The following is a 16,817-nucleotide window of genomic DNA, read 5'->3' on the forward strand; positions in this document are numbered from 1 at the left end:
TTTTTTGGTGAATGTCCAAATCCTTAGCGATACTTGTTTAGAGTCTTGCGTTCTTATTATGCCAATGAGACGTCTTGCACCCGAAATGTTTGATGAATTGTCTTTGTGATCTCTTACACGTTATGACAAGTTTCAGTAAATAATTATCGTCTTGATTTACCTCATGGTGGGAAGTAAGTTGGTCTTATTAACATATGTAAGCTTTATATCATGGATGTTTGTTTCAATCTTTTTCAAACTATTCACCATTGAAACAAAGAAAGAAAAGAAAAACATAGAGGGGCAAGTGTATCTTCAAAAGTCAAGAACAACAAAGAAAAAGAAATTAAAGTACGGAAATCAAGTTTAAATTTTGAAGAGACAAATAAACCAACTTGAAGTGATGAATGGACGTTAATTTCTCCAGGGTTTACTAGTTTTCTTAACTGAGAACCATCTACCTAGTTTTAACTTTTGTGTGTTTGAAGATGTTTCAGCAAAAATTATTCCATTATGCTTCCATAGGTGACAATGAGGCGTGTGCCACACTCTCCAACGAACAACGAACAACAAACAACAAACAAAAGGATTATAACTTCAAGTAAGGCTGAATTAGATTTTTTTTTTCTTTTTTTGAAAGAGTAAGGTAGAAAAACAAAAGGTCAAGTAAAGAATCGCCATTACATCTGTTGTACACCTACTATTTGAAACAAAACCTGGATATTCAACTCATCAATTTCTCTCGTCTCAGACTCCTCAAACTTGTGTGTGTAAATTCATGAATTATGAGGGGACTTGGACCTCCGAAATTTTTATAACCCTGTTGCACCTTAGTTAAACCCTTTGCCTAAAAAGTTCATACTTTTATTTAAGATTTGTTTAATATGTTCATCATTGTTTATCATTTAAAATATTCTTTGACTATGCATGTTGATGCTTAATACATACCCCCGTGCTTTTAAATAAATCATATATCAAAAGACGACTCTATTTATTAACTACACAATATTTGTCCAATGTCGACGACCTCCCCTCCCGAAGGGACATAATTTGTCTAGCATACTTATCATTATGAGGTACATTATTATAAGTTGCACATAAATTAGATGATACTTTTTCCTTTACTTTGAAGATTCAATTTGTCTCATTTCGGACTCTGAAGGGGTTCTCTTAATTAGCTCTAATTTTGTTGAATTTTATTTTTTAGGTTGCTGTTGAATGACATGATCAAGTAACAGCAGTATCGACCATACCAAATTTAAAAATGTACAATGCAGGTACTACGGACTAAGAGCATTGATGCTAGTATCTAGATCAATCAACAACCTAGGAAGACTATATTATGGATGTAAGCAACATGGATGGTTAAAGTGGGTGAGGTCTGATACTAAACTAAATGAAAACACCAGTGATATACATTCAAGGATGTTGCCAAGAGTGGAGCCGGAGGTAGAAAGTGAATACATCGCTTATCCTCGACACAATATGAGAAATTGGAATGTACCATTTATCGTCTGGATATTAGTGACAGTGGACTTATTTCTTTTGGCTGTATATTTGTTTTGTTTGTTAGTTGATCTGGTTTAGTGGTAATGTGATAAAGAAATATAATTATGGATGATGTTGACATGTGCTTTTTTTGTTTATTGATGGATATTAGTTATGTATTCTTTAGTTAGTTTCGTATGTCAACAAATGATGTTATGATATTATCTTTGCTTATCCATGTCTAAGCTATCTTTAGCACGCATTGCCGAGATTGCTTCCCACTTTGAATGTCGTTTTTGTTAATCTCAAAGATATTGTTGATATACACGACCATTTTTTCTAATGGATTTTAGTGAGCTTATAGGACTTGATCGATAGGGACAAGGAAGATGAGGAATCGGGAAGAATGGAAAAAATTCATGAAGCAAAATTGTTACCATGGCTATTTTTTTTAATATTACAAGAACAAGAAGCAAAATTGTAAGATGATAGTTACCATGGATATGGATGTACATACTATTGCTATTACTAACTTTCACACAACTATTGATACAAATTTGAAGACGTTTATGCAAATTTGATCAACAATATAGAGAAACACGATTCAATCACCGATGCATGTCGGCAGAGGAGATCGCCACGGAGATGCACCAAATGCTGGGAACGATTCAAGAGGAGGCAAACTGAAACATAGCCAACTTCGCTTCTTTTGTGCGCTTTAAAATCTTCTTCTTGCAGCATGTGAAACTAGGTATTCAATTATCAGGAGAGTTCTACTGATTGAGAATATATACAACAAATAAATCGAAATGTTGCATTCAAAATAGAACGATTCAAGAATCTGAAAACAAATTCTACAAAGTCCCTAAGTTCATATAGCTTTCAAACAAATTATGGGTTATTCGTAATATCATACACTAATAGAAGGGTTATCTAGACCATAGACTAATGGTTTCGAACGATTGCTGAATCGATCAAAACAATGGGGAATTAGTAAGTCATATAAACAACACCAATCCTAAGTCTTGATTGAAATTTGATACAGAAACAAATCACAGTGCATTTCTCTAAAACAACTGAAACCCCACAATAACTGCTTCAATCAACTTAATAGTGCATACATATGTGGAAAACACACATTGATATTGCAGTGCTAATTACTTAAGATATCATTACATACTTATTAGCACACACAAGTATATTGCTATAGTTACCATACAATTACAGATACAAAAAAATGCCCCCTAGAGTAGCATTTAAAGTGGCTAGATGTTAGCTGATAATAACACCACAAAAGCAATTTCAAGTATCATGATCTTCAAGTTTAATTCAAGAAGAAGTCGTCAGCAATTTTAACATGGTAATAAGAATCACGACTTGATCACAAAGAACAATATGGGTTAAACAAGATTACTATTTACAACTGACATATAGCAGATCAATTATTCATTCAAGACGAGTAAACAAATCTACTAGGCTAAGAAACATGCATAAGATGAAAAGATCACTCAACATACAATTTTCTTAAGCGGATAACTATAGAAAGAGAGTTTCAAATATTCAGATGGGTTCTGAAACACACTTTGCATAGCATACAAAAACCTCAACTTTGCATAACATATTATTGCTATTACTAACTTTCATACAACTATTTATACAAATTTGAAGACGTTTATGCAAATTTGATCAACAATATAGAGAAACACGATTCAATCACAGCCAAAATTGCGGACTCATAGTTCAATAAATAAGAAGAAATATGTATATTTTACAAATGTCGTTTTAGTTACTAGAACATAGTTTGACATACATTAGAATGGAAAGGAGACATCAATCATCACTCTTTGTTGCGTAAGAATAACCCTCCTCCGACCTACGATGTGCAAAAATAAGATATTCAAAATTAGGAAACAATTATCTTTGTGTACATCAATGCATGCTAATATAACATAATAGAAACATATACCTATATTGACATCAATCACTCTTTGTTGACATGCATTCCATTGTAGCAACATCCACACAATTGATGTCCCTGGATACTTTTTCCTTAGATACTCTCTAAATCCTTTCAAATTATAAAACAATTAAATATCCATTAGAAGAGTTAGTTTCTTACCATCGTTCCTGGTCATTTGTCTGAAAATAGCCAATATCAGAGTGAACCTGAGATAGTTGTGTTGACAAAAGTGGTTGAAATTGAGTTTCGGCCATACTCAAACCTTCAACACTAGGCATGCTGGATATACTTTCATAATGCTCTTCTTTAGCTTGGTATACAAAAAAAAAAAAATAGAATGATTTAATTATATATATTTTCTCAAATGAAATGGCAATAAATAAACAACACTTTAATAAGAAAGGGGGCAAAACCTTAACAATTGTTGAAGTTTGGTTATTTTTCCTCGCCGCTTTTCTTTGCTTTGAAATCTTATCTAAGCCACTTTTCAATCTCTTGCTGAAATCACTTTCTTCTTTGTTTTAATTCCTTTGACTCAAAGAGAGTTTCCTTCATCAATTTCAAACTCTCTTTCAATAGAGTGTTAGACAATTGGTTCATTAATTTATAATCTCTCATCCACCATCTTAAACATACTCAACAAACCATCTTTAACAACCTTGTAAGTGTCTTCCCTTTCTGCTGCCTTGGTAGCCAGTTGAACATACAATCCACTCAATTCTTTATATCGCATACTGTTGCAAGTTTTTGGATCCAAACTACCTTTGTTTGCAACAAGTTCAATAACTCCAAAGTATCCATCTTTTACTTTTCGTGTCCACCTTTTCAATATATACTCACTTGGGATTTTCATGATATTTTTCATCGTAAATACTTTCAAAATATGAGAACACAAAATCCCAGCAAAATCATATTTTCTACAGCTACACTCAATCTTTTGACCCCATGAATAAAGTGTAACTATATGATGATAACTCTTTTTGTGAGAAGTAACTTTGTATTTTGTATGTGATCTAATATCCTCATAAATTTGTATAATATAATCATGAGATTTATATCACTCTTGTTCAAAACACTTGTATGCCTCAAGAGTAAAAATAGAACATGCATGCTTTAAAATTTCAATTGGATACAATAGACATGGAACACTTGTATTTGATCTAAAATCAGCTTTTAACTCCTCATATCGATGATCATCAAGCAGTTTTTGGAAGTGATTGAAAAAGTCTAAAAACTTGTGTTGATAAGTGACATGCCTTTTTAGAATACTATTCATGTTCTCATTTCTTTGGGTTGTAATCATATCTGCACAAAACATATGTCATCCATATACTAAAGCTCATTTTTCTTTTATGCAAAACATACGTCTCAACAAATCATTGTCTTCAAGTGCATACTTATTCAACATCATGTTCCAAGCTGAAATAAAATCTTCTTCTTCATCAAAATCATATATACACGAGGTAAAATCTTTAGTAAACTCTTTGAACTCAGAAAAAACTCCACTCAAATGTTTTGCCGCATTTTGATAAATGTGCCAAATACACAAACGATGATGTGTTTTAGGCCATCTGTAAGTCAAAGCCTTTGCCATTGCTGTATCTTGATATGTAAGAATAATTATTGGTTTTTTTTTCACACATAGCTTTTGTAAATGTATCAAACAACCACTCGAATGTCAAAGATGTTTCATCATATAATAAAGTTGCACCAAAAATTATGGATTGCTTATGATGATTAACACCCACAAACAATGCAATTGGATGACTTTCATTGTTCTTCCTGTAGGTTGTGTCAAAGCAAACAATATCTCCAAAATTGTCATAATCAACTCTCATCTTAGCATCACATAAAAAAATATTAGTTATGAAATCATCTTCATCAACTTAAATAGCATAAAAAAAATTAGGATCATCAAACTGTATTTTCTACAAATATTCCAATACACCTCTTGTATCACCAACTATGATATTTCTTGTTCTTTTGGATCGCAAGTAGTTGTTGTAATCTTGAGGAATAAAACCTAAATTTTCCCTCTCACCTACTTGTTTCACCATAAGATTATGAGATACTTTTGGGGGGATTCCCATATCACTTGCCATCTCAATCTGTATTGCCGCAGAAGATGATATATTCCTATAACTTTTGTAGAGGTGAGTTTTGTTTGGGCTTGAAAGATAATGATTATGCTCTTTAACAAATTGCTCCACATTCAAGTTGCCATTTTTTCGACAACTAATCTTCATTTTAGCCTTACAACCAAACCTTGTTTCAGGACGATGAGATTTCACATAAACATCTCATTTGTCTTTTCCCCTTTTTCCTTGTGCACAACAAAAAAAAATCCTGTCAACTAATTTGCCCGATTTATCATTGTGGCTTTTACTCCTTCTTATACCAAATCGAACTTGTTTAACATATTTCAAATAAAATTCATAGGCATCCTCTTCTGTCTTAAATTCCATACTGATTTTTGGCATCAATTCTTCTATGATAGATGTGTCAAGACTCATCAATAACATAATAGAGTCCGTACCCTCATCAATAACATCAAACTCATTATCTTGACAATCTTCATTTGCATCAAAATTCAACTTACGACAACTTGTAGATTCAACCAATGACAATTCCATGATAATTACCATGATCCTGAACAAAAAAAATAATCAAGAAATGTCTATATTTTCTACACATATCACAATGCGAATTCTACAATGTGATGACAAAATAGTTATAGATAATAGTTACACAGATCATATTTTTTACCAAGAAATTGGCACAAATGCAAATTGGCACAAGAAACTGAAATAGAAAGAGAAAGTGCAAATTGACACAAGAAACATATATAGAAACAAACTGATTCAAGATTCAAGAACACAGCACATACTGAAACTTGCCATAACGTGTAAGAGATCACAAAGACAATTCATCAAACATTTCGGGTGCAAGACGTCTCATTGACATAATAAGAATGCAAGACTCTAAACAAGTATCGCTAAGGATTTGGACATTCACCAAAAAAAAAAATGAAAAAGAAAAGAGAAAGCAGGATCAAACATTACTATTGGCCAACTTTTGCGATCGTTACTATCCTTCCGCAGTGCAAGACGGGCCGAATTTGTCTGTTTAAAATGATTCCACTAGATAAAGATTTGAAAAAAGAAGCAAAATTTTCTAGAACACTATACCGAAAGGCGGAGACGAAGGAGGATCTTCGTGGAGGAAAGCCGGAGACGAAGCTAGAGGTCTTGGCGACCTTCAGGAGGGGAGGTCGTCGACTTCGGAAGGGGATGTCGATGGTGCTGCCTTCTCCCGTCGAAGGTGGGGAGCAGCCTGCTACCGTCGAAGGTGGGAAGGGGTCGCGTCGAAGGTGGGAGGGAGACGGGAGCAGCCTCGATGGTGCCGCCTGTTGTCGTCGACAGTTGGAGGGACAGAGGGATTTCGCACCGGCGGGCCTTCGTCGGGACAGAAGCCGTGGGAAGGAGAACAGTGAGAAAGGGTTAGGGCACAGGGCTGCGTCGAACACGTTTCTCGTAGAAGAGGGTTTTTGACGATTTTGACTTTTTTGGTCTTCGGCGTCACGTGGTTCTCACGAGAAATACTATTCCAGTTTGTCATTTTCTGCGTGGGACAGAGAGACAGAAGAATTTCGGGACAGAAGATTTGAACTGGCTGACATGATGGGATCTCATGGATCCTACCTTTATGGTCCATGAATTTCCACCTTCGAGTCGTACTAGAGTCAACGAATTCATAATCCAAAGAATCAGGGGGCGTTTGGTTTAGGGTAATAGGAGTGGGGAATGGGAATGAGAATCATTGATTCCCATTGTTAATGTTTGGATTATAGGAATAAGAATACAAATAAGGGAATGAATCCTTGAAATTGAGTAATAACTCAATCCCATGTACCTCCCCTTCAATGAGTCATTACCCTATTTTCATCAATCAAAATATTTCCTTATTCCAAAAATACCCTTGACTTAAAACTAAAATTTTCTCCATTAATATCAAATATCAAAATATATTTATTTATTTTTTCTTTCATATCACTTATCGCTCCTTGTTCTCTCTCATTATATTTTCTCTCTCATCATAGTTTCTCTCTCATCATTTTATCACACACTATCTCTCTCCTTAATCTCTCCTATCACACTCTCTTTTCTCTTTTTTTCTCATTATACTTTCTCTCTCATCATACTTTCTCTCTCCTTAATCTCTTCCATCACACTCTCTTCCTTCTTTTTTTCCTCATCACACTTTCTCTCTCATCACACTTTCTCTCTCCTCAATCTCTCCCATCACAATCTCTTTTCTCTTTTTTCTCATCACACTTTCTCTCTCCTCAGTCTCTCTTATCACACTTCCTCCTTTTTTCCTCAACACACTTTCTCTCTCATCATACTTTCTCTCTCATCATACTTTCTCTCTCCTCAATCTTTCCTATCATATTCACTGTTCTCTTTTTCTCTTACCATAATTTCTCTCTCTTCAATCTCTCTCATCACACTCTCTCTCCTCATTTTTTTCTCACTATATTTTCTCTCTCTTCATCCTCTCCCATCATACTTTCTCTCACACAAATTTTCTCTCATCATGCTCTCTCCAATCACACTCTCTTTTTTTCATTTTCTCTCATCACACTTTCTCTCTCTTCATTCTTTCTTATCACACTTTCTCTCTCATAATACTTTCTCTCTCATCATTCTCTTTTATTATATTTTTCTCTCACATTCATCTTTCTCTCACATCTAATTTTTTCTCTTAATTTCCTTTAAGGGTAAAAAAGGAAACTTTGATTTATTTCGATAGAAGATATACAACTAACTAAGCATTACTTTTAAGAGTGATATACATGCTCATACCCATTCCCATTCCACAATACAATGATTCCCATTCTGATTCCTATTCCTAGGAAAGAACCAAACGTCCCCTCAGTTTAAAGTCGACCCAAAATTGGAATATCTGAATTCTACTAGCTGTTTGGGGGGCGCTTGAGATTGCTTCGAGTCGCCAAAGCTTCAACCTTTGATGATGAAGCTCCCATGGCATTGTCCGATGACATCCTCGTCTCCTCTTCCTCTTATTCTTCGCCTTCCCCTCTTCTCCCTCAGACCAAGACCCTACACCTCAGCCAGTGCCTCTGGGAACAAAGCTTACATGACCCTCACTCAGGAGCTCTCCGACGCAATGGCAACATGCGTCGCCTCCGGCTCCATCTCTCATGGCCGGATGCTCCACGCCCGCCTCATCTTCGCGGGCCTCGAGGTCTCCCTCTTCCTTCAGAATCATCTTCTCAACACCTACATTCACTGCGGCTCTCTTGATGACGCGCTCCGAGTGTACGGCGGCATTTCCTTTCCCAATGTCTTTTCCGGCAATATCATAATCAATGGTTTCACGAAATTTGGGCTTTTGTGTGAAGCAGTGGAGCTGTTCGATAAAATGCCGGTGAGGGACTCTACTTCCTGGAACACACTCATGGTGGGTTACTTCCGTGATGTTCAGCCCTCAGAGGCGCTGAGGACGTTCATATTGATGCTCCGGGATCTTAATTGCAAACTAAATTTGTTTGCCATCGCCTTCGTGATGAAATCATGTGTCACGCTTGGGTGTCACTGATGGAGCCTTCAATTGCATGATTTTGTTGAAAAGTTAGATTTTGGAAGACATCCAGACGCTGGGGCATCGCTAATTGATATGTATGTAAAGTGGAGCCGTTGACCTATCTTCGCAAGTGTTTGGTATGTTAAAAAGTCCTGATCTTTTCTGTTGGAATTGTATGTTGTCAGGTTATGCGAGTTCCTATGAAGTTGGATGTGCAATTAAGGTGTTTGATAAGATGCCTGAGTAAGATGTTGTCTCTTGGAACACCATGATTTCACTATTGTCTCACTGTGGTCAAGAAAGAGAGGCACTTCCTATCATAATAGATATGAGTACTGAAGGATATGAGCAGAATTCTATGACATACACTTATGTTCTTGCTGCATGCACTAGTATCCTTGACTTGGGATGGGGAAAGCATCATCATGCCCACATTATAAGGTCTCAAAAGAGCATTGATGTGTTCTTTGGGAGTGCCCTGGTAGATATGTATGCTAAATGTGGTGATCTAGGATCAGCAAAGAGAACATTTGATGGCTTGCATGACCATAATTCTGTGTCGTGGACTGCAATTATTGCGGAGTATGCTCACTCAGGGCTCATGGAACAAGCTATTGAACTGTTCAATGAAATGAGAAATGTGCCTATGTCCTTGGACCCCTTCACGCTGGCAACTGTAGTTAGTGCTTGTTGCACTAATTTGGATTTATGTCTTGGTACTCAGATTCATTCTATTTCATTGCGTACTGGATCTTGTTCATCTGTTGCTGTATCCAATGCTCTAGTTATAATGTATGGCAAATGCGGCTCTATAGAAAATGCTGATTCTGTCTTTCAGTGGATGCCTGTTAGAGATATCATATCATGGACAAAGTATGATAACTGCATATTCTCAGATGGGAAATGTGAATAAGGCCCATGAATATTTTGATTCCATGGAAGACAAAAATGTAGTCACATGGAATGCAATGTTAGCTGCATATATACAGCATGGCAGTGAGGAAGAAGGTATTTGTAAAATACCGGGAAATGACGAATAATGATAAGGGAATTTTCCGGAATTTTTAGAAATTTTTTGGGTATTTTTCGGAGCTTGTATGGACGAGTTAACCGGGACAAAAATGGGGTCCGGAAAAGCCTGTTTAGGCTACCCATTTAAGCGAGGAAATGTTTTATTTCTTTTTGTTTTCTTTCTTTTCTTTTATTCCCTTCGCCGTTTCTGCCCTGTCGCGACCCGAGCCCTAACCACCTCGCGCCGACACCTTCCTTCCTATTTTCTTCCTCTGCCGGCACAACCACAGGTGGAGCTTCTCATCGCCGGCCGACGAGAGCCAACCGAGGGTCTCCGTTCCTCTCTTCTGGCCGACTCCGAGCTTTTACCCTAGCGCCGGCCACTGACCTTGAGCCCTAGATTTGTCTCGGCCGTGGAGATCAGGACGCGCCGCAGCCATCTCGCGTCGCTCCGGTCGCTACAATTGGCGCCGACGCCCGCCGCCCATCCGAGGCCCTTCCTTTGATCACCGAGAAGAGCCCCTTCCTCTCCTCTTCCGCTCACCGATCAGCCGACCGAATTCTTCTGCTCTAGATCTATTCCGCGTGGTCTTCACTGTGCCCTGCCGATGCTGCCATCTCTTGACCCGAACAACGCCGACCTCCTCCATGCTGTGTTCTAGTTCCAGATGCGGAGTCTGTTCTTCCACTGATCTGGAACAAAGATTTGGGCTTTTTAGTTTACTGAGGTGGATCTTGATGAATTGTTGATTTGGTTTGCTTGTTCTAATTCCAGCAGCAACTATCTCTTGGCATGGATCAGTGAGTACGAGGGTAGTCTTGTGCTGTGGATTTTGGTGGATCTGGCAGTCATTGACTTCAGCAAGTTTCAGCAACTTCATGTTCTTAAACAAGGCTGTAAATTGAGGTAAGTGTAGGGATTTGATATGTGTTGTGGATAATGGATTGATTTAGATATGATTTGATTATGTGGTGATGTGTAGGTTTGAATTGGAGGTTGTAAATGGTTGTTGAGTATAAATTAGGTATGTGTTGAATTGGAGATGATATGGATTACTAGATGGTCAATATATCACTAGTCGATGCATGATTAGTGTGATTAGATTTAATTGCTTAGAATTTAGTCTTGTGGATTTTATTTACCTATTTAAATTCTTATGAATTGTAGCTAAATAAAATATATTTATATTGGTGACACAGGACTTTGACGCGAGACGAGTATCTTGACGTCGTGTTCGGAACAGATTGGACTTTTCTATTGGAGGCGGGTACCTCTTGACTTATCTTTATGATATTGTCTATTGGATATGCATAGTATTTTATAGCTGCAAGCAATGATCATGTTTGCCTTGGTATGTCACGGTTTGATACCCATAGCATGATCTGTTGGGCGTTTGTTATGTATATATGTTTACGTTTCAGGATTATTGCCATGAGTACCTTGGTTCCTAGAGTAAGTGACATACCATACCTACTGAGGTTCGGACTAGGTTCTGGATTTTATTTTTCTGGCATGTGTATCTAGATTATCTGATACCTAGGTTTTTATACCATACCTGACTTGTGTACCTCTATTTGTATATCATATCTGATTTGTGTACCTAGACCCTTTTTCTTCGATCTGTGCGTATTGTTGGTACATATGCTATGGAAGGGGGATATGTTCAGGATCTAGGTTGTTATATCATAGAGCACCTGTATACCCTAGATCTGTGGATTTGACCTACTGATACTGTGGTACCCATATTATGTATATATGGATATGGATATGTTGATCAGTTTTGCTATGCTTAGTGTCATGCATCATGATTGCATGCTGTGCGATTGTCGGCTCCACTATGGTTGAGCACATCGCCAGTTACATGTACTGCACACACCACCACTCATGGGTTAGTGGTATATCAGACAGGTGTGTGTGGCGGTTCTGCTGTTTGGCTCCGTTGGTCTGAGGACTCAGCGTGGTAGCCGGCAGACAGTTCCGCTCTGTTTGGCTCCGCTGGCATTTAGTGTAGCAGCGTGGTAGCCGGCAGATGGTGGACTCTGTTTGGCTCCGTTGGTCAGGTGACTCAGCGTGGTAGCCGGCAGAGATTTCCTCCCCGTCATCATGTACCGGGAGTTGAGAGCATTGAGCTCCCCCATTTATGATTTGGGGTCATAGGACAGGAGTACTCCGACAGCATCCCGTCCACTCGGTCACTCATCAGGAGCAGTGACGACAGAGTGCACGGTTGTCACAGCCCTACCCACTCGGACTCGCCATTTGTGTGTGAGAGGACTGACTGGCGTCAGGGGTGACTAGGACGCATCATTAGCATCATATGCATTGATGCATTTATATTCTTACGATTGTGTTTGCTGCATTTGGTTGCTGCATTTTGGTTGGATGCATACTTTTGACCTGCATACAGGATTATTGACACTTTCGGTTGACGACCCTTTTGTCTGGATAGGAGTTCCTGGTGAGTACAGCTTCCTCAGTTACCTTTCAGTTTTGCGTATTCCCTATATATGATTAGGAAGCTGTATTCAATGTTTGTTGCTGTTAGATATATCTTACTACTCATGTCCATTGGTATTCGCTGAGTTGTTGAACTCACCCCGTTGATACTATCTTTTTCAGGTACGAGGTTGGTTTTGGTGTCGCTTGGAATATCCTGTCTGCTGGTACCCACGTCACATCAGAAGACTTGTCAGTTTCACGTATGTTTTGTTTGTTTATGTATCAGTTTGTTTAGCTCTGTACTCCGATTTTATTTTTGGAGTGTTGATGTTGATATGTGGTATTTTGTATTTGTTATTGGTTGTGTAAACCTAGCCGGCTAGCAGTCTTTGTGTTTTGGGTTTGTATTTGGTTTTTGTCATTTTCCGTGTTTTGATTTTGTATCAGCCGAGTAGGCTGTATCATATAACTGCGTAGTTGTGTGTATATTCCAGCCGCCTGTGGCTGATGTATATTGTGTATGTAGAAAGTTTCAGATTGTCAGCCGTACAAGGGAGGTGCTACCGAAATTTCTTCGGACAGGGACTCCTCCGGAGCGTGACAGTATTAAAATGTACATTATAATGCAACGAGAAAGTGCTGTAAAACCATATTGGGTTACATTCTCTACACTGTTTCGTGCTTGTGCAGAGGTGGCGGCAGAGAGAATTGGTAATCAAATAATTGCACATACCATAAAAATAGGGCTCAATTCCGACATATCAGTTGCAAATGGGATCATCACAATGTACTCGAAATGTGGAAAGATAGTTGAACTGTGAAAAACATTTGATTCTATTTTGGAAAAGGATTTGGTATCATGGAATTCCATAATGACTGCGTATGCTCAACATGGTCAAGGGAAGGAAACAATAAAAGTTTTTCAGAGAATGATATCCAATGGAATAAAACCTGATTACACAAGTTATGTTGCAGTTTTATCTGGTCGCAGTCATTCAGGACTTGTCGAAGAAGGGAAGTTTTATTTCAATAGCATGAGTAGATCCTATAATATAGCTCCTGGCTTAGAGCATTTTGCTTGCATGGTGGATCTTCTCAGCCGAGCTGGATTGCTAGAAGATGCGAAAACTGTGATAGGCAACATGCCATTAAAGCCAAGTGTTAAAATTTGGGGAGCTCTCCTTGCAGCCTGTAAATTACATGGCAACAAAGAACTCACAGAGTATGCTACAAAGCATCTATTTGAGTTGGACCTTAAGGATTCTGGAAGTTATGTGCTTTTAGCTAAGATGTATGCCGATGCAGGGAATTCTGATGATTCCGCTCGAGTGAGAAAGCTCATGAAGGAAAAGGGGATAAAAAAGAATCCTGGATGTAGTTGGATTGAGGTTAAAAACACAATCCATGTTTTCACTGCCGATGACCCGAGCCATCCACAAATTGGCGTTATTCTTAAGAAATTATATGAGCTAATTAAGGAGATAGAAGCAGTGGGATATGATCACAAGGCAACTTCAGGTTGTCAACGTCATCACAGTGAGAAGCTGGCAATGGCATTTGGTCTAATTAGCTTAATTACCTGAGTGGATGCATATCCACATTATGAAGAATCTCCGAATTTGCTGTGATTGTCACACTGTGATGAAACTAATATCATTAGTAACTAAAAGGGAGCTTATAGTGCGCGATGCCAACCAATTTCATCATTTTAAGGAAGGATCTTGTTCTTGTCAGGATTACTGGTGATCCGAAAGCATCACGTCTCTTTTCATTTTTTTTTTGTTAACATTTATGTATTATCTGGGTTCACTTGCAACCAGAATGCATGATTCTTTTAATCAGTGAATTCAATCTTTTATCTGGTTCAACTACGATGAATTTAATTCATCCTAGTTAGGAAGTAAATACTCAGAAGCCCAATATGTGATATTAAAACATATGCTTTCTTGTGATATTTGTGCTCGATAAGTAATATCCTTCATAACATGAAGTCGTCGAATATAATTAACATCAGTAAATCAAAGAACAAACATTTTTGGAGGATAGAATGAAAACTTGACATCCATCCTTCAAAAGATAACATAATCTAAGATCAGATTTGAGTTTTAATAATCACTGTTTTAGTATGATTGTTCATCTTGATTCCTTGTGTCTACTAATGCATGTGTGCATTTAGATTTGGAGAGACAAGAAGAATCTTTACAGCATTTTAATGAAGTTAATATTTGCATATAGGTCAATGAAAAAACCAAGAATACTTTTTAAAAGATTTGTGAGGTACTTAGTCATCATGCTTTTATCATTGATTATTCTAAACACGGGTTATTCAGTCTTAAATAATGATTTAAATTATTTCATGGATTTTCTAAAATCTGTTTTTCTTCTTCTATGATTTAGTGAATAATAAGGAAACAAATTCAGAAACAATCCAAGGCAAAAGAGAGTCCAACAGATGAGTGAGTGGCCCTTGATGTATAAATTTTGTATTTCAAGTTCAAGAACTGTTGCTTTTATACGCTTTTTACACTCAAATATAACAACAAAAATTGGATTGCATCAGCACATCCTTTAAAATGCAGATGCCAAGGTGGTGATCAGTTACTAAATGCTGGATGCCCTTCTAGACGCTAAGAATGTTGAGAATTGAAGCTCGATTCCGAATTAATCTCTGAAATAAGCTCTCCAAACCATTCTCAAGGTCTCCAAGACTGTTCTCTATTGCCATCAATTGACCTCGCACCATTGTGATCTGCTCGATGTCTGCATCTTTAAGGTTGTACGGCAAGACATCCACGTTCCAGGACTGACACAAGTTCTCACAAGCCACTCTCGTGGCCTTTGAGGAAAGTGACCACTGGCTACCTTTTGTTCTTTGTGCAAACATTGAATGCATGATTGCGCAAAGGAGAGACCTAGTGATCACGCTTGCTTCGTTCAGAAGCCTCATGATCACTGATAGCTCCATAGGTTCAGTTTCAGGTTGACATTTGCCCTGGACCTGCTTCATGTCTTTGTATCTCTTCTTGATCACCTTCTGCATTGCCTTTCTCGAACGAATATGAGCCTTCAGTCTATCTTCCAGGGAATTCTTGCCTCTTCTCCGAACCAATAACTGGAGATCCTGAATGCTTTCTTTAGTTGAGCTGACTGCATCCTTAATTATGCCAAAGAAGTCCAACAATTTGATCGAGCCATCCAGATGTTGCTGCCATGTTTTCTTCTGTCCAAGGTGGAGCAGACCTTGTTGGATGCTTGGGAGGTGAAGAAGATCCTCCATGCCATCATACACTTCACCAAGGTGTCTCAACCCATTGCAGTTCATCTCCCTCGTCACCGAAGATGCCGATGGTTCTACACAAATTCTAAGTTTGTGTAGCTCTTCTTCAACTCTGACCGTAGTAGGATTAGCTTGGGAAGGTAAGCTGACTGAGCGAACATGAAAAGTCTTCTCTTCTGTTGAAGCCGAACAGGCCATTGCTGCTTTCTTTTCAGCCAATATCTTGAAGGATTGGAGCTAGAAGGGGAAGATGATGGATCTGTTTCTCAGCCTTCTGCTCTACTTTCTTATATATATACACACTAAATGCTCATCTAAACAAGCAGACAACTAGAATCCTGGTAAGCTGAGCCTTGCATATCAGTATAAGATATGCATGCCAACACACTTTTGTTCTTTATTATACATGATTGCTACTTTTGTCTCGACCATTAAGCATAATTATGTAGGGTGCTTGCCTCAAGTTATCTGCTAAATTATGAGCATGATGGTGGATCCTGGACCATCTTTTAGCTATTCTAATTAATCTTTCTTGTTGCTACTACTACTACTTCAGACAGAATCATGCATCCTGAAGCTCGAGATGTTCTATATGTTGCAAATTGTCTTTCAAATTTATAATGTAATTAAATGATCCATTGTATTTGGAACTCTAGACATATGCTCTTGGCTAGTTTTGTTGTTGTTTCATGCCAACATATTTGCGATTCACCGGTGGATTTTTCAAATGCTAGTTGTCTGTGACTTGTACGCCAAAAATATTTATCTAGTGGACATGATACGATGTGTTATAGTAGAAGTTGGCCTCTGATCCTAATGATATCTATATTTAGGATGATGATGCTCCTTACAATTATACTCAATTTTAGAGCCTTAGAAATTTAGTTAGCAAGCGTGCTAGTTAATCATTAGGGCTGTCACAAATGCATGATGATCATTTTAAACACTGGATTTGACGTCTTATGTATAACCATTTTGTTGTCACAGTAGAACTTCATTGATTAGCTAAACTCACATATTGTTAATTAGGACCATGACCTAATACTTTTCCTCTA

General features: G+C 37.8%; 1 protein-coding gene and 1 pseudogene across 1 annotated transcript; one reads left to right on the forward strand and one right to left on the reverse strand.

Moving 5' to 3' along the window:
• Positions 1 to 8,361: 8,361 nt before the first annotated feature.
• On the forward strand, positions 8,362 to 14,231 carry LOC122008948 (annotated as a pseudogene).
• An 874-nt stretch (positions 14,232 to 15,105) lies between these two features.
• On the reverse strand, positions 15,106 to 16,339 carry LOC122001481. Its single transcript, XM_042556249.1, has one exon. It carries the CDS (start codon positions 15,958 to 15,960, stop codon positions 15,106 to 15,108), a length of 855 nt encoding a protein of 284 aa, XP_042412183.1. The 5' UTR covers positions 15,961 to 16,339.
• Positions 16,340 to 16,817: the final 478 nt, after the last annotated feature.

The sequence above is a fragment of the Zingiber officinale genome, chromosome 1A (genome assembly GCF_018446385.1).
Source record: "Zingiber officinale cultivar Zhangliang chromosome 1A, Zo_v1.1, whole genome shotgun sequence".
Taxonomy (NCBI): Eukaryota; Viridiplantae; Streptophyta; class Magnoliopsida; order Zingiberales; family Zingiberaceae; genus Zingiber; species Zingiber officinale.